The 25,321-nt window shown below is 44.1% G+C and overlaps 1 protein-coding gene and 1 pseudogene across 1 annotated transcript in view; both read left to right on the top strand.

The window, feature by feature from the left end:
- Nucleotides 1-1,117: 1,117 nt before the first annotated feature.
- Nucleotides 1,118-25,321, top strand: part of CDS2 (CDP-diacylglycerol synthase 2) — a 55,957-nt gene continuing 31,753 nt past the window's right edge. Inside the window, exon 1 of the mRNA XM_032859137.1 lies at nucleotides 1,118-1,407. Coding sequence (XP_032715028.1) covers nucleotides 1,351-1,407 — 57 coding nt within the window. The 5' untranslated portion in view covers nucleotides 1,118-1,350. The remainder of the gene's footprint in view (nucleotides 1,408-25,321) is intronic.
- LOC116868617 lies at nucleotides 16,366-17,066 on the top strand (annotated as a pseudogene).

Below are 25,321 nucleotides of genomic sequence, written 5' to 3' on the forward strand. Positions count from 1 at the left end.
AAAGCAGAGAATAGGGACCGCTGAAAGCAATGTTTGACAACACAGGTATTAACAACGAATTTAGGAAGCCAGAAGTATGTGCAATGGTTATCATGGGCTTTGGTAACAAACGTATCTGTGTTCTAATTCCTAGTGGGTACTTTGTAGGTATGAGACCTTGGTTAACTAGTTTTCCTTAGGATAATTTTTTTTTTTTATGATTTTATTTGAGGGAGAATGAGCAAGAGAAAGTGAGAACACGAGCGGAGGGAGGGGCAGAGGGAGAGGGAGAAGCAGACTTCCCAATAAGCAGGGAGTCCAACGGGGGGCTCAATTCTAGGGCCCTGGGATCCTTACTTGAGCTGAGGGCAGACGCTTAACCGACTAGGCTACCCAAATGCCCTTCCTTTAGGAGAATTTTTAAATCCATTCAAGTACTAAGTATATTTCAGGTACACAGGGGATCGACTGCGAACGAAGTAGGCAGCATTCCTGTCCAAGAAAAGGTCTTTCAACAGTCCAGAAGACGGAAATTTGAAAAACCGTGGAAGATCTTATCTGTAAAATAAAAATCCTATCTGCTTCCCGGCGGCTTCAATGAGATAAAGCGATTACTTAGTTCAGTGGCTAGCATAATTAACCATAAGTAGTACTAGAGACAGCTTGGTAAAGCAAAGCCGACTAAAGTTTGGGTTTCACTTCCTTATCACGTGGGCGTCTTCTCTTACACTGGAGGCTCCTCGGGCTTTTCCACTTTAGGGCCTAACAAGTGTCTACCTGTATGCGTGAGGTACGAGCCCTGGCTTCGGAGAACGCGAAGCCTAGAGCAAACACCATCCTCCAGGCTACAGCTTGGAGGATGCCGCTTCTCGACCCGGCTACTCATTTTGCCCCTGGGATTCAGGGCGCCAGCGCCAGCCTTCCGCTGTCAGGCCGGAGCTCCCATTGGCTAGTTTCCTTAGGAAACACACGCCTTTTCCCGCCTCCTCTCGCAGCTAGTCCAATGCACGCTTCTCTGTTACACTCCTCCCCGCCCCCAGAACTCCGCCTCCCTGAAGCATTCGCTCCATTGGTGGATCTCTGCGGCCGTGATGGCGGCGGTGCGCGTGCGCGCTCGCTCTGGGGGCCCTCCTCCCTAGCCGAGTGAGCGGGCCGGTGCTAGAGCAGGCTGTGTTCCGCCCGGGTGAAAGGGCGGCGGCGGCGCTGGGCGGGGCAGAGTTCCACGGCCGGCGGCCGGGCTCTGGTGGGTCCTGAGAGCCGCTCAGGCGGGGCGGGGCCGGCCGAGCGGAGTCCGCGCGCGCCCGCACTGAGCTGCCGGCTCCTGCGGCTGCGCTGGTCGCCTGCCGCGACGTCGCGCCGGGGTCTCCAAGCATGACCGAGCTGAGGCAGAGGGCGGCCCGCGAGCCGGACGCGGCGCCCGAGGACAAGGTAGCCGCGGCGTCTGGGTTGGCGCTGCCGGGCAGCGGCGCCCCCCGGAGGTCCGCGGGGCCGCACGCAGAGGGGTCGTCTCGCTCTCTGACCCTTTTGTCGCGGCCGACGGCGGCCCCGGGCAGCACCGGGGGTCTTTGGGTGGGGGGCTTGGCGGAGCGCGTGAAGGGGGGGGTATGTCGGAACCCCGGCTCCGGGGACTGGTTGGGGATGGCATCTCCGGGGCGCAGGAAGGAGCGCGCGGGAGGTTGCGCGGGGCCACCTGCCTCGCAGCGTTGGTTGAGGTCCCGTTCTAGTTCCCCACGTCCCCGAGGCCTTCCTGGTGTGGAAACATCGGGACCCCGCAAAGCCTTCTTTGGCAGGAGACTCATCTGAGCCGGTCTAAGGCTCTCTGCTTCCCTTTACAATGTTATTTGGGCGAGGAGGCGGCTATCAGGACAAGGCCATGGGATTTGCCTCTTAGGAGATTTCATTTCTTTCTTGAAAGTGAGATCTATTGGCTTTAAATTAAGCAGAGAGGTTTCTTGACTCACGTCGTCAGCAGGTCTTGGAAGGTATACTCCCAGCGTAGGTTTCCTGCTTCAAGTGTGGGCATTGATGGGGTAGAGCAGGAGGGTAAAAAAGAGGCCATCTTGGCGGGGACGCAGCTGGTTCGGGGGTGAGGGATGAGGGGAGTAGACAGACACCTTTCACTGAAATCAAAGATTTGTGTAGGGGAGTTGAGGAAGGTGAGAGTGGTTGGTTCTGTGGACGTTGAATGACAGCGTAAGGGTTGAGACTTGGCGGTAATAGTTCGAGCTTCAGGAGCAGTGTATTTGGTAAATGGATCTGGCAGTGATGTGTAGAATGGAGCGAGGGAGCCTGGGTCAGAATGGAAGACCCTAATTAACTTGGGGGTTGCCAGTGGGTATCCTGCATATGTTCTCTTTGGTTCACATGCTATTTTAAAGACCAGAAGGTTCCTCCTAACTGTGAATTTCAGGCCTATGTGAATAATTGGAAGATCTGCCATCATAGTCTGACCTGATTAACATGGGACTGGAGCTGAGGAACAGCTGTAGCCACCAATCCCTGTTGTTCTACACCAGGACTACCCCAGGCCTACAGCACCCACTTATGTATGTAGCTTGCAGATTTTGCTAACTGGAGGAAAGGGATGTTGGGGAAAACACCAGGAAGGAAGAAAGCACAAACTTTGGGGATAGGTTGTCAACAGAGCAGTTATAGAAGGATGCATGTTTGGGGTGAAAGATAATAGGGTGTTAAGCAAACTTTTTGTTCCTGCTGTTGACAGTAGATCATTCAAGGAGCACTCTTCATATTAATTTTTAGAATACATTTTGGAGAAAATTTAGGGTTTCAGCCCAAGGTTAGGGGTCAGTTTCAGAGAAACGGTACTTTGAAATCTCTTATCTTCCCATTAAATATTCTGGTTGGGCCTGAAAGAACTCTGCCCTATCCTGCATATATTAGTTGATGAATATTTAGATGTTTAGAGGTTGGGTAGCTCTGTTTAAGATTTAATGTTAATGGGACTTTGTGGCCTAAAAGCTATGAAGACAGGGAGACAAAAGAAGGCAAAATAGCCAGGGAAAAGCTATTTGTAATAGACATACTTAATGGTGAAAACAAACACCCCCCTCCATGGGATTGTGAGGTGAAAGTTTTTACCTTTCCCACTCCTTGGATCCATCTCCCAGAGAAAAAGTTGCAGTTGAGTCTTAATTATTTTCTCATTCCATGTTTTAGGTAGGGAGAACTTGAGGAGCTGTCCAGCTAAAGGTACCTTAAGTTTTTACAACTGCCCTTGAAATGCTTGTACAATGACAGAATGCCTGGGGTTGTGAGCTCCACTAAGTGCTTGTTCCCTAAAACACAGCAGCTATGCGTTCAGTTAAAAACCTGATTGATGTAGTCCATTAGCCCGGAACAAGGCACTCAGCTCCTCCCCTGTCCTGTTATTCAGTATTTCTGAACTACCAAGTATGGTATTTTTAATAATAAAGATACATTTTAAGAACTGTGAAATGCTTTATGTACCTTTGATGAATGTATAGAATCTTTAAAAATTCTCTATTTCATAGTTTAAAAAACCTATTTCCATGATTCTGGCTTTGCTGATATTCTTATGTTAAAACTTAAGAAAATTAGAATAAAACAAGGCTGTTTCTTTAAAGAAATGAATTGTGAAATGAGAATTTTCTTATTTCATAGTAGAAGAATTCAGAAAATAATACCAGGTCAGTTCATTAAAAGAACTGGAACAAATTTGAAAGAGTCTTTAAAATGTTCGATTTGCTTAATGGTCGTGGCAAAATTGTTTTGTAAATAAGCAGGCAACCATTAGTTTCAAAATAATCTGGAGAATGTGTTTATTAGAAGTCAGAGGTATTTGGTTATATTTAGCATCCTAGAATGGAATTTTCAAAGCCAACTGCTAATAAAGGAAATGTTTTCCTCTGAGAACCGTGCTTATAATTTTAAAGTCTCAAAGCACAGTATTGTTGCCAAATTTAAGAAACTTGGAATTTAAGCTTTGAGAATGATCCTCTTTCCGCCCAACCGTGTTTTTCCAATGGAGGTTAGGAAAGAAAAGGATGAAACATGGGCTAAAAGATTGGCATCTTAAAATTTATGTTTGAGTTCTCATTACAGGAGACTTTGTTTTAGAGGTTATAGTGACGGCTCTGCTGTATTTAGGTGCTGGGGTGCTACTTAAATTAGAGGTTTACTTGTTTCAAGGCTTCCTTTGTAGATGGATGAAGGCAGCATGGGGAGAAAATAGTGACATCATTTAGAAAGGGGAGTTTAAAGTTTAAATGAAGGCACTCGTTAGGAGCAGGTACTATGCCACTTACCAGCTGTGTAACTTTGAGCAAGGAGGCACTTGTAAATCCTGTTTGTCCATCCCTAAAATGGAGGTGATAAAGTAGCATGTGTTTCAGAGGATATTCCTGTGTATTAAATGAATATGCGTGTTTCAGAGGTAGGGCAGGAATTGTCACATTGTGATAGTCTATTAGCTAAGGTTGTTTCTGGCTGAAATATAGTGTTATAGAAAAAAATAATATTCACCTTCCACTCTTGTTAGATGATTAAAACATCAAGTTATGAGTGTTTGGAGTAGTTTTTCGCTATTCATCACTTTTTAAGGAAAGTGTTATAGACAGGGCTTGGCCTTCTATGACCTGTGTTTTCAATTCATTTTCTTGCTGAATTTTTCGATGCTCAGAATTAGTTTAGTTATAGAAGCAGCATTGCTGTATGCAGTTATCTTCCCTTCACTTCACTAGCTATAATGTGTTTGAGGATAGGCGTGAGTAATTAAAAGTGTTTTTGTGATTTTAAGAATGAATTACTGAAATAATGAAACCTTTTTTTTTTTTTAAAGATTTTATTTATTTATTTGACAGAGAGAGAGAGATCACAAGTAGGCAGAGAGGCAGGCAGAGAGAGAGAGAGAGGAGGAATGAGGCTCCCCGCTGAGCAGAGAGCCCGATGTGGGGCTCGATCGCAGGACCCTGAGATCATGACCTGAGCTGAAGGCAGAGGCTTTAACCCACTGAGCCACCCAGGCGCCCCTGAAATAATGAAATCTTATTTTAAAAGCTGTAAAACTACAGATGTAGGAGAAATGCTCTATTTCAACTTCTTTTTTTATTGAGAAATACTTCAGGTATTGAAAAAAAAGTAAACCTTGACTATCGTTCTTTTTAAATTTTTAAAATTTTATTTATTTATTTATTAAAATATTTTATTTATTTATTTGGCAGACAGATCACAAGCAGGCTGAGAGGCAGGCAGAGAGAGAGGAAGTGAAGCAGGCTCCCTGCTGAGCAGAGAGCCCGATATGGGACTTGATCGCAGGACTCTGGGATCATGACCTGAGCTGAAGGCAGAGGCTTTAACCCACTGAGCCACGCAGGCACCCTAGTTTATTTAGTTTTAAGAGAACACGTGCACAAGCTCCCACTGAGCAGGGTGCCTGATGCAGGACTAGATCCCAGGACGCTGGGATCATGACCTGAGCCAAAGGCAGATGCTTAACCGACTGAGCCACCCAGATGCCCTTGACTATGGTTCTTTTTTTTTTTTTTTTTTAAAGATTTTATTTATTTATTTGACACAGAGAGAGAGATCACAAGTAGGCAGAGAGGCAGGCAGAGAGAGAGGGAGCCTGTTGAGCAGAGAGCCTGATGCAGAGCTCAATCCCAGATCATGACCTGAGCCGAAGGCGGAGGCTTAATCCACTGAGCCACCCAGGCGCCCCTTAAATTTCTTATTTATATTGATCCAACTGTGTAAGTTTAAAAACTCAATTAGCTCCCATTTTGTGACTACTTAAAATTCATTTTTTTAAATTAGTTTTTTTTTTTAAAGCTAATTTTGGGAGTGCCTGGCTGGCTCAGTTGGTAGAGCATGCACCTCTTGATCTCAGAATTCTAAGTTTGAGCCCTACGTTGGGTGTAGAGATTACTTAAAAATAAAATCTTTTTTAAAAAAGCTGATTTTGTTTGAATTGTTTTGTGTTTGCACACATTTATGATATTTCATTAAAAGAATTTATATCTTTTTTTTTTAAGATTTTATTTATTTATTTGACAGATCACAAGTTGGCAGAGAGGCAGGCAGAGAGAGAGGGGGGAGCAGACTCCCTGCTGAGCAGAGAGCCTGATGCGGGGCTCGATCCCAGGACCCTGAGATCATGACCTGAGCCGAAGGCAGTGGCTTAATCCACTGAGCCACCCAGGCACCCCAGAAGAATTTATATCCTATTAAAATGTTAAATTGTTCTCATTGGTTATTAGAACTAGAAAGATCTTAGAGGTCATTATTTGATAGAAGAGGATACCATATCCCAGAGAGTTTACTTGCTCAAGGTCACACAGCTTGTTAGTGGCAGAAGGGGTCATAGTATGAAGGTTTTCTTATTTCTGTTTCTTTCATTATGTTGCATAATGCTGCCTGCAAGGGTATAGAATTAATTTACAAACTTTATTTTTTTTTAAGATTTTATTTATTTATTTGACAGACAGAGATCACAGGTAGGCAGAGAGGCAGCCAGAGAGAGAGGAAGGGAAGCAGGCTCCCTACTGAGCAGAGAGCCTGATGTGGGGCTCTATCCCAGGACCCTGGGATCATGACCTGAGCCGAAGGCAGAGGCTTAACCCACTAAGCCACCCAGGCGCCCCTAATTTACAGAGTTTAAAAGCATGCCCAAAGAGCTTCTATTTTTCTTATGTGGCTATAAAAATCAGAAAAATAGCAAAATAGCTATTATCAGTAGCAAAATGAGTCTTTCAAAATATATGTGTGTGTATATTTTCATATATATATCAGTAATGTGGAGATCCTGAGGGGAAAAAACGGGCAGAAAAAGTTGATTAGGCCTAGTTTTCCCAGTTACTGGTGGTTTATATATTTTGAAGTCCATCCCTGGGAGCAGCCGCTTGGGTATCTTTGGAAGAAACTCCCGGTGTGGGGTGTGCTCCTCACACTGAGCTGCACATGAGGCTGCTTTCTGGATGATGACTTTTAGTATCAGAACTGTTTGTTCCAGCAATAATCAGTCACTCAGTATTCCACACACCTTCTCCTCAGAACATTCACTGAATCCTGTGTCTGCTGTATACAGTCTCTGTTAGTTCTGAGGGTGGGCTGGTGTCTGTTCATGAAGAAAATGATCAGGATTTTTTTTTTTTTTACCACTTTTGGCTCCAAATCTCTAAATATTTCATTCTTTCTCCATTGATTTCAAGAAATCCAACTGCACAAAAAATGAATCTTGTAACTAATTTCCCAGTTGCAAAAGGATGCAAATAATCATCCTTTAAACTGAAAGAATGTGAGCGTCCATATGGTACCCCCTCCGCATCTGCAGGAGATATGTTCCCAGACCCCAGAGGATGCCTGCAACTGCAGATAGTACCGAATCCTATATCTACTGTGTTTTTTCCTAGACTTATATACCTACGATAAAGCTTAATTTGCACATTAGCACAGTGAGAGATGAACAACAACATTGAAATAGAATAATTACAACCATATACTTTAATAAAAGTTATGTGAATGTGTTCTCTCTCTCTCAAAATGTTGTTCTGTACTCGCCCTTCCTGTGATGATGTGAAATGATAAAATGCCCATGTAATGAGATAAAGTGTGGTCAGTGACTTAGGCACAGTGACTTAGAGGTTGGCTACTGTTGACCTCTTGACAGTACCTCAGGAGGATCACCTGCTTTCAGGCCCTGGCCGACTGCTGGTAACAGGCCTGGGAGAACAAAACTGCAGACATGGGGGACTACTGTGTTTCTGGTTTGCACGCTCTTGCCTCTGCTCTAGGAGCCACGCAGGTGGACTGTATTGAACTCATTTGCGTTTCCAGTAGGCTTTCAGAGTACCTGTCCTGCACACGGCTTCATGTTCCCCATGCTGTGACAGCTTCCCTGACTCTCCTGACCCGTGCTGGAGGCTACTGCCTCTGGTTTGTGAAGAAGACGTAGAGACCCTGACTCTTGATTAGTATTTTTCCAGGGTCATCTTGGAAAAATACAAATTTGCTCCTGGGCTTTGGTTAGAGCTCTTGCCTTCCAAGCCTTGTGCATGGTGGTGCAGTGGCAGCGATGGTAGGCTGGATCCGTTAGGCAGCTCCCCGCCAGTCCCTGGTCTTTGTTCTCACGCTGTTTGCCCCAACAGTGGGGATGGCATAGGGCCCACTAAGTTGAGTGACCTTTTTAAGAAAGTTAAACTTTATTGTGTCCTTTTGACTGGGCAGTGCATGGTTCCAAATTAGAGAGGTGCAAAGGGTGCACTGTGAATTGCACCTTCTCTCTTCCCCAGAGCACCACAGAGGCAGTGTTTTGAGCCAAGTTTCGGAGCTCGTGAGCGCCTGCTGTTGGTGCAGGATGCAATATCTCCTTCCAAAGTCAGATGTCCTTTTGTTACTTTTCGTCAGCAAGTCCTTTGTATTAGGGTCACCACAGGGCCAGCCTGGGGCTTCTCCATGAAGACTGCTGAAAGAGCTGTTGAGACTTGGGATTTACTGACAATACTCTCTGCTCCTGGGTCCCTAACGTTGAGAGGATTTCTGTCATTGACCCCAGATTCCTCAGCAGGTGATTCTCAGAGCCTTCATCCCACAATCTGTTTCCTGCTGGTCCTGGTGGTTTCAGTGACATCCAGAACATTCCTTGGTGCATATCCCTCAATCAGCGACTATCTCAAATTTGACTTCTTTTTTTCTAGACATTGACCCTCTTTCTGTCTCCTCTGCAGGTAGAATCAGATCTCTAAGTTGCTCTAGGTTAAGTCCATTGGTCCCTTTGTCTTCTGCTCTCTCACCCCATCCAGGTCATAGGTTCTAACCAGGGGTTAACCTGGATTCCTTACCTGTTGCTCTTGAATATTACTTCTACTTCTAGTCCATCTATCCTTTCTATCCTCTGACAGCTCTGAAACCACCCTATAATTAGAGGGGAAAAAAGAATCCTGGCTATCGAAGACTATAAAGTCTTCTCTCTTACCCAGTCTCTCCACTTGCTTGGTTCCCTGTGATATCTATCTAGGCTCTTGCTGTTTCCACTTCCTGAATTGTGCTTTTTCTCTGTCACCCCTCTCCCTACCTCTACCTATTTAAATCTTATTTTCTCAAAATCTGTTTTAGCTCTTCTCTGTCTCATTACTTCATTAGCATATATTGTAGAAATCACAGAAATGTGTACATATGAGTGTGAAACCCATCTGCAGTCCCATCATGCAGGGAAACAACTGTTGTTCAAATGCATGTGATTGCACACGGCCGTAATCGCAGTTACTATGTCTGATCCGATAGCTTGCCTTTTTATGCTGCCAGAAGCATTTTCCCACACTGTTAAGGTTCGTTAAGTTCTTTATAAGCATTATTTCAAACTTTTTTTCCGTGAAAGAAATGGGTGAAAATAAACGATATTTATTGTAGAAGCACCAAGAAAGAAAAGAAGTCACCTCAAACCTGCCATTGAGAGAGACCCACTGTTGTTGACATTTTGGTGCATAGCCTTTCTTTGTATATGCACTGCACATTCCTGTAGTATGAATACTACTGTTTTATAATTCATTTTTTAACTTAAGAATATGCCCTGAACATTGTTCAAGTCTGTAAACATTTAACCAGCATCATTTTTAATGTCTTTATGTCATTTCATTGTGTTTTCTGTACTTGAACTTATGGAGCCAATCAGGCTTTTAAGTTGTTTAATTTTTTTGCTATTAAAAGCAAGCTGCAGGAAATGCCCTTGTTGAAATAAAACAAAACACAAAAAGCCCTTTCTGCACATGCATATCCTTAGATAAGTACTATGTTTAGAACTGCTGATTTAAAAAGGGATGTACATTGTCTAAGCTTTTGATACAGTTAATATATTTCCTTCCTGCAGTAAATTTGTAGCCACCCTAACTGCGTGAGAGTGTCTGTCTTTGTGGTCTCTCCTTCCCCGCAAAGACATACTGAGTATTCGCATGTTTCCTGATCTTAGAAGAGGCATTAGAGCTTAGTGGTTACAAGCCCAGAGTTCTTGGATTGCTTGGTTTATAACCTGGGCTCCCCCAATAATTTGCCTCCGTTTTCTCCTCTGAATAATGGGGCTTAGAATGAGGTTGTTCTGAGGCACTATCATGCTTTTCCCATAAGAACTGTACCTTAGAGTAACCAAATAGTTGATTATTTTAATAGAACAAATGGAAAAAAAGTGATAGAATATTAATATATTCAACTCCCCACTGAATTGATAGAAGGAGACCATAACCATCAATGCTGCTACCATCAGACAACCAGATATTGGGTATCTCCTGATGGAAGTATAAATTAGAGGAGGAATCTTGTCCAAAAATCATACCAGAGCCTAATCAATACTTTAGTTCTAAGGGCTAGTTTACAGGAAATTCAAGGGACAGGAGAACGCATTGAAAAACACCGTTGGGCAAATGACCTGGTTACTTTAGAAAATACATGGCAAGGAGATATTGTGCCCCATTTTAAGAGAAAGGGGGAGCAATAGATATGATAAACCTATGCATTAAAAGACTTAAGGCATATTAATGATTTCTGGACCTTATTTGGGTCCTGATTCAATCAAAGTGCTATGAAGAGGGAAAAAATGTGAAAATTTTGGGTAAATTTGAATATTGGAGATTTAATATGAAGGAATTGTTAATTTTCATAGGTGTGATAATGGTATGGTGATATTTAAAAGCCCCTAATTAGAAAAAAGAAACACCAATTATAAAAGAAACAGTTGGTAAATAGAGCTACATTAAAATTAAGAACTAAATGAAAAGGAAGTCTACAGATGAAAAGGAAATCTACAGATGAAAAGAAAGTCTACAGATGTTAAGATATAAAAAGTACATTTGACATAAGACTTGTATCCAGAATCTATGTAAAGAAGTTCTACAAAATGAATATATAAAAAAGACAACTCAATTAAATGGGGCTCTTCACGGGGTGCCTGGGTGGCTCTGTCATTAAGCATCTGCCTCTGCTTTCAGTTCTTTTGGGCATAGACCCCAAAATGGAATTGCTGGGTCATGTGGTAATTCTGTGTTTAATTTCTTGAGGAAATGCCACACTTGTGTTTTCCTGTATTTTGGGAATTTCTGTTTTAATATCTAATAATGGCAAGTATTGATTGATGTAAATTACATAGACAACTACTGAGGTCCTCAATAATTATGAGTGTAGAGAGGGAGGTGCCTGGGTGGCTCAGTCAGTTGAGTATCTGCCTTCAGCTCAGGTCATGATCCCAGGGTCCTGGGATTTTGTACTGCATCCAGCTTCCTGCTGGAAGGGGAGTCTCCTTCTTCCTTTTCCTCTACTTGCTGCTCCACCTACTTGTGCATGCATTCTCTCTGTCAAATAAATAAATAAAATCTTGAAAAAAAAAAAAAGGCAGGAACTGCAGCTTTAATGAACTGTATTACTCACCAAGGAAGAGAAGGGTTGAAGCAGTCATTGCTAATGGATGTGGATGAGGTGGGTGATACTCTCCTTTGCTCTGCAGTGTCCCAGTTTGGAGGACACCTTATATGGTCTCCCTAATAATGGGATCCATTATCGGGTGGATTGTCAAACTGGGTGTTGTTTGGGGTTGCAGTAGAGCTTCCTGAACTGGCAAGCTTTCATCTTCTTTTTTTTTTTTTTTTTTAAAGATTTTATTCATCTATTTGTCAGAGAGAGAGCGAGCACAGGCAGACAGAATGGCAGGCAGAAGCAGAGGGAGAAGCAGGCTCCCTGCCAAGCAAGGAGCCCTATTCGGGACTCGATCCCAGGACGCTGGGATCATGACCTGAGCCGAAGGCAGCTGCTTAACCAACTGAGCCACCTAGGCGTCCCAAGCTTTCATCTTCTTGTAGACCATGCTTTAGGATGAAGAAACTACAGAGTATAGCTTTATTTCACCCTGGTTGCTACATTAAAAATTTCTTTATATGGTACTATAAGACATCAGGTCATTTTCTTTTTTTTTTTCTAGAAGAAAGCCTCTTATTGTTTATTCACAAAGCATATGTTGTCAGTGTGACCACTCTCAAAATACCAGTAATCTTGAAGACCATACATTCCTTTTGAATTTTTTTTAAAGATTTTATTTATTTATTTGACAGAGAGAGAGAGAGAGAGAGAGAGATCAAAAGCAGGCAGAGAGGGAGGAAGAAGCAGACTCCCTGCTGAGCAGAGAGCCTGATGTGGGGCTCGATCTCAGGACCCTGAGACTATGACCTGAGCCGAAGGCAGAGGCTTAACCCACTGAGCCACCCAGGCACCCTCCTTTTGAATTTTGATTAATGTTTTGAAATCTATTAATTCTGACCTCCTGCCACTGTTATTTGGAATATAACTCTAAAATTTCCCTATGTATTGTTTTGTTAAAGTCTAAAATGCGGGTGCGTGGGTGGCTCAGTCAGTTAAGTGTCTCACTCTTGATTTTGGCTCAGATTGTAATCTCAGGGGAGTCTGTTTGAGATTCTGCCTCTCCCTCTGCCCCTGCCCTCCCCCAACCGTGTGCTCTTTTTCACTCTCTCTCCCTAAAAATAAAGAAGTCTGTAAAAAAAAGTCAAATAGATTTTCTTTTAAAGATTTTACTTATTTATTTGACACACAGAGAGAGACAGCGAGAGAGGGAACACAAGCAGGGGGAGTGGGAGAGGGAGAAGCAGACTTCCCACTGAGCAGGGAGCTTTATGCAGGGCTCAATCCCAGGACCCTGGGATCATGACCTGAGCAGAAGGCAGATGCTTAATGACTGAACCACCCAGGCACCCTTCAGATGGGTTTTTGAGACACAAATATTTGTTTCTTAATAAATGTTGACTGAAAACATCACGTTGAGGGTCATGTGCACTGTATGAAGCTCGCATATTAACAATCTCTGTGTGTCTTCCCAGGAAAATACTAACTGCGGAGGGGGGGTGTTGCAGGGTGTACTTGCTTGAGCCAGTCTTTTCTTCTGGTCTGCAGGACACAACTGCTTCCTCCCAAGGCAGGCGGCACCAAGCCCATCCAGTTGCTAGTCCTTGTATGCAGCCTAGAGTCTGTATCGCAGTTTGATGTCCCATAGTCTCATTGGGTCTGGTTACCATGCACTAAAGGTTATCTTCCATCCCTCTCCCCTTCAAGGACAATTGTGGAAGAGGGTCGGGATGAACGGGGCAGGATAACCCAAATAAGTAACATCTTATTTTACTTGTCCAAATTCTCTCCATTTGGACAAGGAGAGAATGAGCAGCAATGTCTGGGCTCACCTCTCTCCTGACTGGGACTTTGTCTGAGACCTCTGTGTGCTTAGATGGGGCCTGTTGCTTGATAGGCTTCATTTTAGGTTGAACGGATGGGGAACCACACCTCCTAAATCTCATCTACCATCCCATCTGTCAGATCTCAGTCTGGAACTCCTCCAGGGTAGCAGAGGGCTGCTACTTTCTCTGGAGCCTTTCTGAAGTATATCCTCTTGGCTATACTTTGTTTTATATCCTCCATCTTAGTTCTTCAATCTACACTATTATCCAGAAATTTCTTGAAATCTTGTATATGTGGTTGGTCCCTGTCCCTTACTATTTCTGACTAAAAGGACATGGTTTTATTCCTTACTATGCTTATTGACATTCATTTCAGTGGGATATTGAGGTCAAAAGGCATGCGCCCTCTCTGCTTTCATCAACAGGAAGTTTTCAGTTTTGACTGAGCTCATCTTACATTAGAAGCAGTCAGTTGCAACACTTGTTGTTCCGTGTTTGGGGTGAAGGATAAACATAGTTCCTCTTGATTGATGGCACCTGTGAATTCTGGGCTTCTGCTGTTGACATTAAGAAGGGCAAGAGCTGACAACTGATCATGGGAAGTGCCTGTGTTCGATTGGAGTTGACTGATGGAGGAGAGGATGCTGGGTAGGATATCAGGGAAGAGTCAGAAGAGGGTGGTGTGCTACCAGATCCTGAAAGAACACGTTTTTGAGAAGAAAGAAAAGCTGTGTCAAGTACCATGAGAGGTCAAGTAGAATGGGGAGCAGACAAGGTTTTACCTTGCCAACATTATTTTGCACAACGGTCCAAAAATCCTACATGGAAGATGGTATCTCAGAAGGTGATAGGACCCAAGTTTTTCTGAACAGTAAACCTTTATACATTTTCCATTTTGTGGATTTTACTAAGTTCTTATATATTTTTAAAATATTTTATTTATTTATTTGACAGAGAGAGGGAGAGAGCGGACACATGAGTACAAGCAGGGAGAGGGGCGGGCGGAGGGAGAAGCAGACTCCCTGTTGAGCAGGGAGCCTAATGTGGAACTCGATCCTAGGACCCTGGAATCATGACCTGAGCTGAAGGCAGACACTTAACTGACTGAGCTACACAGGTGCCCCAGTCTTATATTTTTAAGTCTCTGTTACCTTATAAAGTAACCAGTATTATGTGTGTTTATAACCTCTTTCTTTAAACATTACTGCAAAGTCTCAGGCTTCTTTACCAAAAAGTAGTTGCTGTCCTGTTAAGCTGCAAGTGACTGAAATCCACAAATGATCATGGCTTAAACAAGATATCAGTATAAATACACTTCTTCCTCACATGTCAAAGATTCAGGTTCCTTCTCTCTGGCTGTTCCACCATCCTGAGTGTGTGACTTCCAGCCCTAGTACAGGATGGCTGCTGGAATTCCAACCATCACATCCATATTTCAGCAAACAGGAAGAATGAAAGAAGAGGAAAGGCCTGTTCCTTTCCTGTAAGGACTCTTCTAGAAAATGCACTGTTTCTGCATCTACCCCATTGGTCAGAACTCTGTCACATGTCCTTGCCTGGCTGCAAGGCAAATTGGGAAATGCCCTTCCTAGGTGGCCATGTGCTTGATTAATCCCTGGGGTTCCTGTTATAATGGAAGGAAAGGAGAATAGATGTTGGAACAAACAGAGAACTTTGAACACTTCCAAAGGCCTGAAGATGCCTGTGAAAAATTGGCAGGCATTCTGCAAAGCAGTGAAGAAGCAAAGCTGTGGGAAGACGAGAGTGGAGAGTAGAAGTGTTCAACTGTGGCAGGCGAGGGTCTCCTCTGGTGGTGGTAGGCAGCTGGCTCACTGACAGCCAGACAAGCAGAAAAGAATGACTGTTTTGTAGGTGTGAGGATGGGAAAGAAGGGCAGGGATCAAGCACGGGTAGCTGCCTGTGGCTTAGAGGGAGCATCCTCAAGGCACAGACCTTGAAGATCTGTTGATGAGTGTGCCATAAATGTCTGGCAAACAAAGGAATAATATCTAGAAAACTCCCTGCAAGTCAGAAGCTCCCAAGAACCGGGGTCATGACCAGAGCCAAAATCAAGAGTCAGATGCTTAACCGACTAAACCACCCAGGCAGTCCCTCCTTTTCTTAAAGTCATCTTTCCTGCCAGTCTGAGGCTCAGACTCACAACCCTGAGATCAAGAGTTGTATGCTCTAATGACTGAGCCAGCCAGATGCCCCTAAAATGATGGTCTTAATTCTTATGAGATTGTATGGAATGATATGTTAAAGAGAGCCGGCACTGGTGCTGCTTTAACTAGATGAATTTGGATGAAAATTATCACACATGCAGCCTCTTTCCACTATTGCAATAGAAATGTACATTCCCTAGATGTTGGAACAGCGACTTGCTGGCGGTGGTGCAAGTCCTGGCTGCGCTCTCCTACCTGAAGGGCCTAACAAAGATGCCATGGTTAGATACTTAGTGTGATGGGGCACTTCTCTTCGGAATGAATCAGTTACTGATACATTCAGTCTTCAAAATAATAATAGTCTTCTAAATAAGAGGTTATTGGTGGAAAAATAATCAGTCGAGAAGCAGCTCAGGGGGATTGACCAGCCAGCGTGCATTCTGATTCCCTTGAGCCAGTTTTTCCAGGGTCTTCCCTCTAAAGGCCTAAATCATAAATCTCTGTATTCCCTTCAACTGTCGGTGTGTAGTGCCCCACCCTACTTTTTGAATAGGAGGGGAGTTAGTAGAAGCCCGAAGACCTCCTTCACTGGCTACTTTAAGTAGAATCTCCTACTGCAATCCAGTCTGCTCTGTGTTGAGGTGACGTCTATCACCCCCTATAGATTTGGGAGAACAAGGGCCACATGGGCTTTGTTTTCTCACAGGGATGCCAGCCAGACTCTCAGTTTTCTCTTGAACAGCTGCCATTTCTATCTTCTGTCTGCTCCACGGAATTCTCTGTATAGAGAATTTTTAATTTCCACATAGTGGTCTGTTGAAAACACACTACATTGAGCACTTCTGACCAAGAACCATTTCTTCCAGAGATATCAGCCTTTCCTAGAGGCTTATCAGACAAGTGACATTGTTCCAAAGGGTCCTGCTTGAGTCCTAGGAGCTGTGGTTAGATCCTCTTTCCTAGATCTCAGGAAGAATTAACCGCATTACGAGGTTTGGTGTTCTAACACACAACATTTGACATTTCTCATTGGTCTTAAAATATCCAGAATACGAGCTCCCTGTCTTCTGTGCACTGGGAGCAGCTCTCCTGCCACAGCCCCTCATTCCCTGAACACGTAGGTCTGTGCGAAGTTCATCTCCACCCCCTTCTTGGGCAGGGGCACCTCTCAGCCCTTGCGCCGATTAATGTCTACAGCAGTGCTAAAAGCACCAGAAACACTGACAGATAAGAGCCTCAGCAGCTTGGCAGCCCTGTGTCCCCTGACCTCACTTATTCCCAGTCGCAGCTGAATCAGAGCCATTTCAAGGGACATTGGCACAGCAGCCAAGTGCATGGGGGCTGGAGCTGCCATGGTTGGCGTGGCTGGCTCTGGGGCTGGAACTGGGACTGTGTTTGGGAATTTCATCATTGGTCATGTCAGAAACCTGTCTCTGAAGCAACAGCTCTTCCCCTGCGCCATTCTGGGCTTTGTCCTCTCGGAGGCCATGCGGCTCTTTTGCCTGATGGTGGCCTTTCTCATCCTCTTCACTATGTGAAGGACCTGTGCCTCCATCCTTCTCCTGTTTCTCCTCTACCCTGTATGTTCCTTTTCTTACACCTCCCCAGGCAGCCTGGGGAAGGTGGTTAGCTCAGGGTTTGACAGAGGGAAGGCAAATAAATCCTGTATTAATAAGATAAAAGAAAATCCAAAGTATAAGAATGAGCCATTTTTTGAAGTTGGAAAACCAAAGACTTTTAGTGTCCAGGGGATCAAAAGGGGGGGGGGGGGTGGAAAACCAAGATGGTCTGAGATTTTTCAGGGCCCCCTTTTTTTTCCAGGGAAATTTTCCACAAAAAAATTTTTCCTGGAAATTTCCTGAAGATTTTCATCTTCATTCATCACAAATGTCTCTTAGCTTTGTTTAGATAGATAATGTCGTTGGGGAAGCTGACCTCAGGGGCTGGTTGTTTTGGTTACTTTGCAGAATCTCCTGTTGCCTCCTATGGTTATCCATGTGGGCCTGGGGCTTGCTCATCATTCTGGCCTATTTAGCATGGCTTGGGGGCAAGGACAGAGGAAGGGCCTGTGGGGTGGTGACATTTGAACTGAAGGAGCAGGAATGTGTCTGGAAAGATGGACCAAGAATAAGTCAGGGGTCCCCGTGGAAAGGCCTGAGAGCCAGGCCAGAAAGTTTTAGGGTGAAGCTAGCACAGAGGAGTTGAGAAGCTTAGATATATCCATTTGGCACTTTTTCAAAGTGTAGAAACAATGCTTGTTTGGTGGAAAATGTGGAGCTGAGTGGAAAATATTTAAGAATTTAAATTACCTTTAATTTTACTACTTAGAATATAACTGCTGATAACATTTTTATTGTGTCCCGCTTACCTTTTTTCTATGACAGCTTGGTGTTTTTCCCTATCTTTGTTAAGTAGATCATGTAAGTTGTTTCTTCTTCTTCTTCTTCTTTTCTTTTTTTTTTTTTTTTGGTTAAAGTTTGTATTTATTTGAGAGAGAGAGAGCGAGAACACACATGAGCAGGGGTAGAGGCAGGGGGGAGGGAGAAGCCTACTCCCTGCTGAGCAGGGAGCCCAACATGGAGCTCCATCCCAGGACCTTGGGATCAAGACCCGAGTCGAAAGCAGATGCTTAACCATCTGAGCCACCCAGGTGCCCCAGTTGTTTCTTCTTATAAGGACACGATGAACATCCTCATGTAAATGAAGTATTTCTATAGATACTCACTTTGGGTATATTTCTTGCCAAGGAATGACTAGATCAGAGGAGATGGGAACCATTTAAAGGTTCTTAATACATATTTCCAAACTGCTTTTCAGAAAGGTGGTACTAATTTACATTTGTGTGAGTACTGTATGAACTTACGGGTTTTCTCCAAGCCTGGTTCACCATGAATGTCCTTTTGATCTGTTCAGTCTGATGTGAGAAAATGGCTACTATGGCCATTTTATTTTTTATGACATTGATTATTAGTGAGGTTAAATAAGTGTACAGGTTATTGTATTTGGCAAATTATCTCTTGCTGATTTTTTTTCATGTGGGCATGGGCACATCTTATTTATTTGTAAGAGTTTTGTTTTGTTTTGTTTCTCATAGTTAAGGAAGCTGAAAGATACGATTTTTCACAGACATGCTGCAGTGACCCCTGCAGGTGTGTGAGGGCCAGGGGGCGCTGTTCAGCAGGGCTGTGATGTGATTACACATCCCAGTCATACGGTCCTGGTCGTACCATGACCAGCTGGTGACTTGTATATGTATCCAGAGGTAGGCTTCCTGGATGATCAGAAGTATTGGCTCTTGTTTTACAGGGATGAGCAAAAAGGCCTGAACTTCAAGTCAGAATTTGAACCCAGGTAGGCTGAACCTGAGTTCCATGCTCTTTGCTTTAGCCATTCTGCTTTCCTGGCCTCCTGGTCTCCCTACTCATTTCCTTCCATGGGTTGGCCAAAGAGCCTGTAACAGAGGAAGACCTGTGAGCATCTCGTGGTTAGCCAACAGGGCGGCGGGGAGCACTTGCCTTACTCTGCACCTGTCTTGGAGAGAGGAGGTGGGTTAGTGGCCCCAGAGTTCTTTGGGGCCTGAATGCTGGAAGCAGGGGCATCTTAGCATGGGCCCTGGACCCTCACCAATGTGAGGCCTGTGTGGCGTGGAGCCCTTACCCCCTGATGCTCGCTTCAGCCCCAGCTTCTCGTGGAACCCTCTCTGCTCCTGCACTCCATTTCTTCATCTTCCTTCCTTCTCCAGTCTTCTGTAGGACTTGACTATTCAGATTCTGGTTAGGTGCTTTCTCATCAGCAAATAAAGTCTCTGGGGTTGGGCTCCTTGTCTTGGAGTTCTGTATCTCCCACAAGATTCATTAAACGATGTGTGTCGATCGGTCATGATGATTTCTGGAGGGAGGCAAAACTGACTGTCCCTGGGACAAGAAAACTGGAAAAGTCCTGCTGACTTGGTCAAAAGCTCCTGGTTACTGTCACACTTGGCTTGTCCCTAGCACATATGGTTGTCAGAAGGTGGAGTAGTGCTAAGTCAGCTGTGAAGATTAGCAACTGGTTGGGCAGTGAGAACCAGGCTTCTGGTTTCAGGAGGAATTTGTTGAGTGTAGTGATTAGTGTTGGAGAGCAAAAAGAAAATATTGGCATGTCAGTATTTATTTCTAGTACTGAAGTACCACATTATGTTAGCATGATGTGTACCCCTTTCAGAATTAACCTGACTCCTGGCACCATATTTTTATTTTTTGCTAGTTGTGATCCACTGAACTGATTTTAAGACCCAGTAGGTTTCAATCCACAGCTCAAAAAACACCAATACCCCTGAGATAGGAATTGTTTCTGTCTTACAGATGAAAAAGCTGAGGCCCAGAGGTGACATGATCTCTCCTAAGATCACACAGCTAGTACTGCTTTCCCCCTTTCCCCATTCTTCTGGGGGCACTCTTCTCCTTGAGATAGACTTGCTTCTTTGGAAAGTCAGTTGCAGCCTTTTTTTTTTTTTTTTTTGGTTTGTTTTTGTCTAGTTCACCACTCCCTCTTACTTGTGTTTGCAAGATTGATATTCATTATTAATGAATGTACTTTAGTGAATTCTAGGATTACAGTTCTTAAGTACTGAGAATGTATTTGTGACGATGAGTAGTATACATTTGCTCATTATTTTGGAAGTTGTGTGATTTGGAGCCTTTCATGGTATTCATCCTCTGCATCCCCCTAATAGAATGAAACTCTACAGGTGCATAGTTGGCATGCAGGTGTGAAGGTGAATTGGACTAGTTATAGACAGCTCCCCGCTGTCACCAGCTGCAAAGCATGATGACTCACATTTCTTTCTCTGTGTGTAGAAGCCTGTAGATAGATTTCTTCTCACCTGATGTCTCCTCAGGCCTCAGAATACCTGCCTGCAGGGCCTGTGTGTCTTGCTGGTCCTGCTGATCTCAAGCCTTTCTGTTGGAGAGCTTATTGCTCCAAGCCAGGACCTCTTGGAGTAAATGGCTCTGGAACAGCAGGGACTTATGTTTAACTGTGCGTTTCTAGAAGCCCTTGAGTGGGCACCGAGTCTGAGGACCCTCTCGGATAGTGAATTGCTCACTCGCTGTGTCCATTCTTAGGTCAGGCCTAGTTCTAAGAGCCTGGGCCATCTGCATTCTCCGTCCTTGATAGAGTTATCTGGGAGAGAGGCAGCTTGGAAACATTCCGAAGACAGGTCTGCAGTGGCCTGAGAATGAGGGAGGATCCTCTGGGATTCACATTTGAGCACTGAAGCACAAAGTCTATATTATTGGGGCAGATAGCATCTTCATTCATTAGTGCCTGAGTCCTGTCCAGGCAGAACAATTGAGGTTTCAGGCACTGAAAACAAGATTGCAGGCCCCTAATGGAGTCCCTCATGCTAAGCTTTACATCACCAAACTGAGATTTAATTAGTTTCAGCTGTCCCAGAAATGGAATCTAGTCAAAAGTCATCTGACAGCACCAGTTAGGTAATCTGCCTGATAGACCCTTGTCATCCCCTAAAGGAAAATGACTTCACAGTAGCCAGTCTGCTTTGGCTTAGCATGACTTCCTTATTCCTACTCACTTCTGTCTATAAAAGTCTTTCATTTTGTACAGCATCTCAGAGCTCCTTTCTGTCTGCTAGATGGGATGCTGCTGTATTCATGCATCATTGGATACGGCCAATAAAATCTTTAAGATTTATTTAAATTTATTTAAGTTTATTTATTTAAATTTCACTCAGCTTAATTTTTTTTTTTTTTTTTAACAAAGAAAACCTAGGATGATGTCGTTAAATAAGTGTCCTCATTGCAGAGGTGCATAATAATCTTTTGGTAGAAGATTTGCAATCCCGAACATTTATAAGAAAGCTTTTTTTTTTTTTTTTTTAAATTGATGAAGCAGGTACATTTTGGTTATCTAGAAATTTCACTGTGGATTAGTGGAGTTTTTCTTAATACTAGATGACTGAGGTGTTAGAGCTTATTCTATTCATCAAACCTCAACTTCTCAGCTGAGATGGAGTTGGGTGGGGACAACAGCCAGCCTGTCCACAGTGCGATGACTAGAGGGGCCGCTACAGCTGTGCTTGTTACACAGATGGTGAGTAAGTTTTTTGGTTGATGCATCTGTCTGTCTTTGCATAGAATGACAACCAGTTTGGCAGGGGCTTAGCTTCTGGAAGTCCAAGCTGAAGGAAGCAGGTATTTCCTTTTTGCAAGATTGCTGGACAGAAAAGCAGCCAGCAGCTGCTGGAGATTATTTTCTTATTCTATTACCCACCTTCATTCTGGAGGTTTGATGTCTCATCCTTAGAATGTTCTTGGGAATTTCTCGTTCTTTCCAACTTATGGAATTAGCAAATCTGTGTGAATGCCGTGAGCTGGTGCCATTTTGTGCAGAGTGGCTGGCTATGTGAGAAATTATGCTTGCCATTTTAACCTATAGACTCAGAAGGGGAAAACTCCTTAGTTGTTCCTTAACCTGCCATCTTCTCTCTCTTCCTCCTTTTGTGAAGAAACCTGCATTGGGGACCTTGTATATATCAGTCAGTGTTGTAGGCCATGGGGGATATAGCAGTGAATAACTGAAGTCCCTTCCACGTGGAGTTTGTGTTCCAGTGGGGGAGTCAAATGTGTAATAATTTCAGGTGGTAGTGATGTTATGAAGAACAAAGCAGGGTTTTTTTTTTTTTTTTAATATGGGGGTAGCATTTTTTTTTTTTTAAAGATTTTATTTATTTATTTGACAGAGAGAGAGCTCACAAGTAGACAGAGAGGCAGGCAGAGAGAGAGGAGGGGAAGCAGGCTCCCCGCTGAGCAGAGAGCCCGATGCGGGGCTCGATCCCAGGACCCTGGGATCATGACCCGAGCCGAAGGCAGAGGCTTTAACCCACTGAGCCACCCAGGCGCCCCTGGGGGTAGCATTTTGAATTGTTTGAAGCCCTTCCACTAATGAATCTGATTGGCTCAAAGGACAGATGTGTTCTTACTCTTTCTGGAGCATTTTCCATTACTCAAGGGAAATATGCAGAGACTTCTACCTTTTGTAGGGCAGGACTGAACTATTTAGGGCTCTGAAAGATTTTACTCTGCCCGCTTATTCCTTATTCCTGGCAACATTAGTTACTGTTTGCAGATAGAGCTCGTGACCACTCTGGGTTTTATGGGTGCCCCGGGGGATCTCCCTCACCAGCCTCCCTGGCCCCAGTCATTTTAACCTTTGGGAAAGGCTGAAAATGCAGCCCTTTTCGTCATTAATTGGATTTGTATAGCTGTAGCTCTAGGGGTGGTCTTCCCCACACAAATGCTGGCACACCATTATTCTAGGCTTTGTAGATAAAACATTAATGACTTTGATTAAAATTTAGTGAATTTTGGGGCACCTGGGTGGCTCAGTCAGTTAAGTATCAGACTCTTGATTTCAGCTCTGGTTATGACCTCGGGGTCATGAGATTGAGCCCCATCCGGTTGGTTCTGCACTGGGTGTGGAGCCTACTTAAGATTCTCTTTCCTGGGTCGCCTGGGTGGCTCAGTGGGTTAAAGCCTCTGCCTTCGGCTCAGGTTATGATCCCAGGATCCTGGGATCGAGCCCCGCATCGGGCTCTCTGCTCCGCAGGGAGTCTGCTTCCTCCCCCCCATCTCTCTGCCTACTTGTGATCTCTCTCTCTCTGTCAAATTAAAAAAAAAAAAAAAAAAGATTCTCTTTCCCTGCCTCTGCCTTTCCCCACTACTCCTATGTGTGTGCTCACCCTCTCTTTCTCTCTTAAAAAAAAAAAAAAAATCAATGAGTTTTAAGAAGACAGTTATTGAGCTTTTACCAGATTCAAGGCAAGGAACATTCAAGATAAACAAAGATGAATAATGCAGTCCCTACTTTTGATGAGCTTGAAATCCAATCCGCTTACGGGAAGTTCCGTCTTAACGTAAATACAGATAGGCAATGAATGGTGTGGAGAGACGTATGAGTTACATCCTGTGGGAACTTTATTCGTAGGAGATAAAGCTGGTGGGAAGAATGGTCTGTTAGTTTCCTGGGGCTCTTCTAACAAATTCCCAGGAACTGGGTGGTTTGAAACAATAGACATTTATTCTCTAGCTTCTGGAGGCTGGAAGGCTGAAATGAAAGTATTGGCAGGCTTGCATTCCTTTCAGAGTCTCTAGAGCAGAATCCATGCCTCGCCTCTTCCAGGCTTCTGGTGACTACTGGCATTCCTTGGCATATGGCCACATCTCTGTCTGTGCCGTCTTCACATTGCCTCTCCTCTGTGTGTCCAAAATTTCTGTGCCTCACTCTTAGAAGGCTAGAGGTGATTGCATTTAGGGGCCAACTGGATAATCCAGGATATGCCTTCTTTCAGGACCCTTAATTCAATCACACTGCCATATGAGGGAATATTTATTCTTTTGCATTGTAAGGTAATTATTCACAGATTCTTGGATCAATTTATTTTCAGGGAGGGCCATTTTTTATTCCTGCCTGCTACAGATGAGCATCAGGAAGGACCTTCCTTGAGTCTTGGTGGCTTCTAAGATGGGACTTGAAGCACGAGCAGGGAGGAGAAAAGGCAAGGAGCAAAGGGGGAGAAGAAGGAAGGGTGGGATGTAATCAGGGCCAACGGGTAGTTAATTGTGTCTGGATGAAGCATGTGGTGTGTGCAGGGTGTAAAGGGCCTGGAGTGGAGGTAGTTTGTCTTTAATTCACTAGGCAGAAATGAGTGGAGATGGGGGATGATAGAGCTGCGCTTTATGAAGATTAATCTGGGAGTGTGTGCAGAATAAATTAGAAAAGGGAGGAACTGGTGGAGAACCAATTGAGAGGCCATTGTAGTAGAGAAAGGTTGACATGCAGACGGCAGCAAGGGTGCTAGCAGTGGGAATGAGAATAAGGAAAGACCCTGTCATAAGAGGATCACACAGTTTGAGAATTGATGAGGGGTGTTTGTGGGGGGGTTGTTAACAACAGTTCAACTAAGTAAATTTTAAACAAGATCTAATTGGTTTTTATTAAATGATTCATGAATTGGGCAGCATCCTATCTAGCAAGTAGAGGGGAGCTCTGAGGAGTTGTACGGAATGGAAGGTTTTTATTGGGGCAGGGGGTGGAAGAAAGTTACTAGCAAAACATTCCAGGCAAGGGGAGAGAAGCTGGGGATCTTCTCATGTAGATAACCTTATCTTCCTTTGGGGGATAGAGAGGGTCCATGTGGCAGACCGACAGGCACTGATCAAAAATTCCTGACCAACCAGTTAAGACTACATTTCTGAGGGAGGTTGAAGCTGCATTTAGATTCGGTGTTAAGCTCCGGTTTGGGAAGTTGGTGTAAGTGATGCCATTTGGGGCCTGTGGCTTCCAACAGGGGCTTGGAGACAGTGGTGAAGATCAGTGTTTCCCATGGAGTGCGTCTCAGGTACATTAGCGTCTTGAAGGAGAACAGAAGGAAGAGCTTGTGTGGTTGGAAAGGAGGTGATGAGTTTGGACCTATCGAGTTTAAGGTGCTGGTTGGACATCAAAGTGTCTTACTGGCAGGTTGAAATTTAGAGCTTGGGAGAGAGGACATGATTAGTGTCCTGGAGGATGAGCCAACAGAAGAGACGCTGATGGCAGTGGATTGCTCACTAAGGATACGGTGTACAAACACAACCTGCACTTAGGGAGTGTGGGGAAGAAGAACAGAAAAGATGTAATGGGGGGCACCTGGGTGGCTCGTCATTAGGCATTTGCCTTTGGCTTGGGTCGTGATCCCAGGGTCCTGGGATCAAGCCCCACATCGGGCTCCCTGCTTGGCGGGAAGCCTGCTTCTCCCTCTCCTACTCCGCCTGCTTGTGTTCCCTCTCTTGCTGTGTCTTTCTCTATCAAATTAAAAAAAAAAAAAAAGATGTTAATTGGAAAAGAAGAAAACAAAGACTGTTTTAGTTATAAACACAGGAAGCTGCTCAAATTTTATGAAAAAGGAATTCATTGGCTCATGTAACTTAAAGACCAAGGGAA

The sequence above is a fragment of the Lontra canadensis genome, unplaced genomic scaffold, assembly GCF_010015895.1.
Source record: "Lontra canadensis isolate GAN:19392208 unplaced genomic scaffold, GSC_riverotter_1.0 scaffold16, whole genome shotgun sequence".
In the NCBI taxonomy this organism is placed as follows: Eukaryota; Metazoa; Chordata; class Mammalia; order Carnivora; family Mustelidae; genus Lontra; species Lontra canadensis.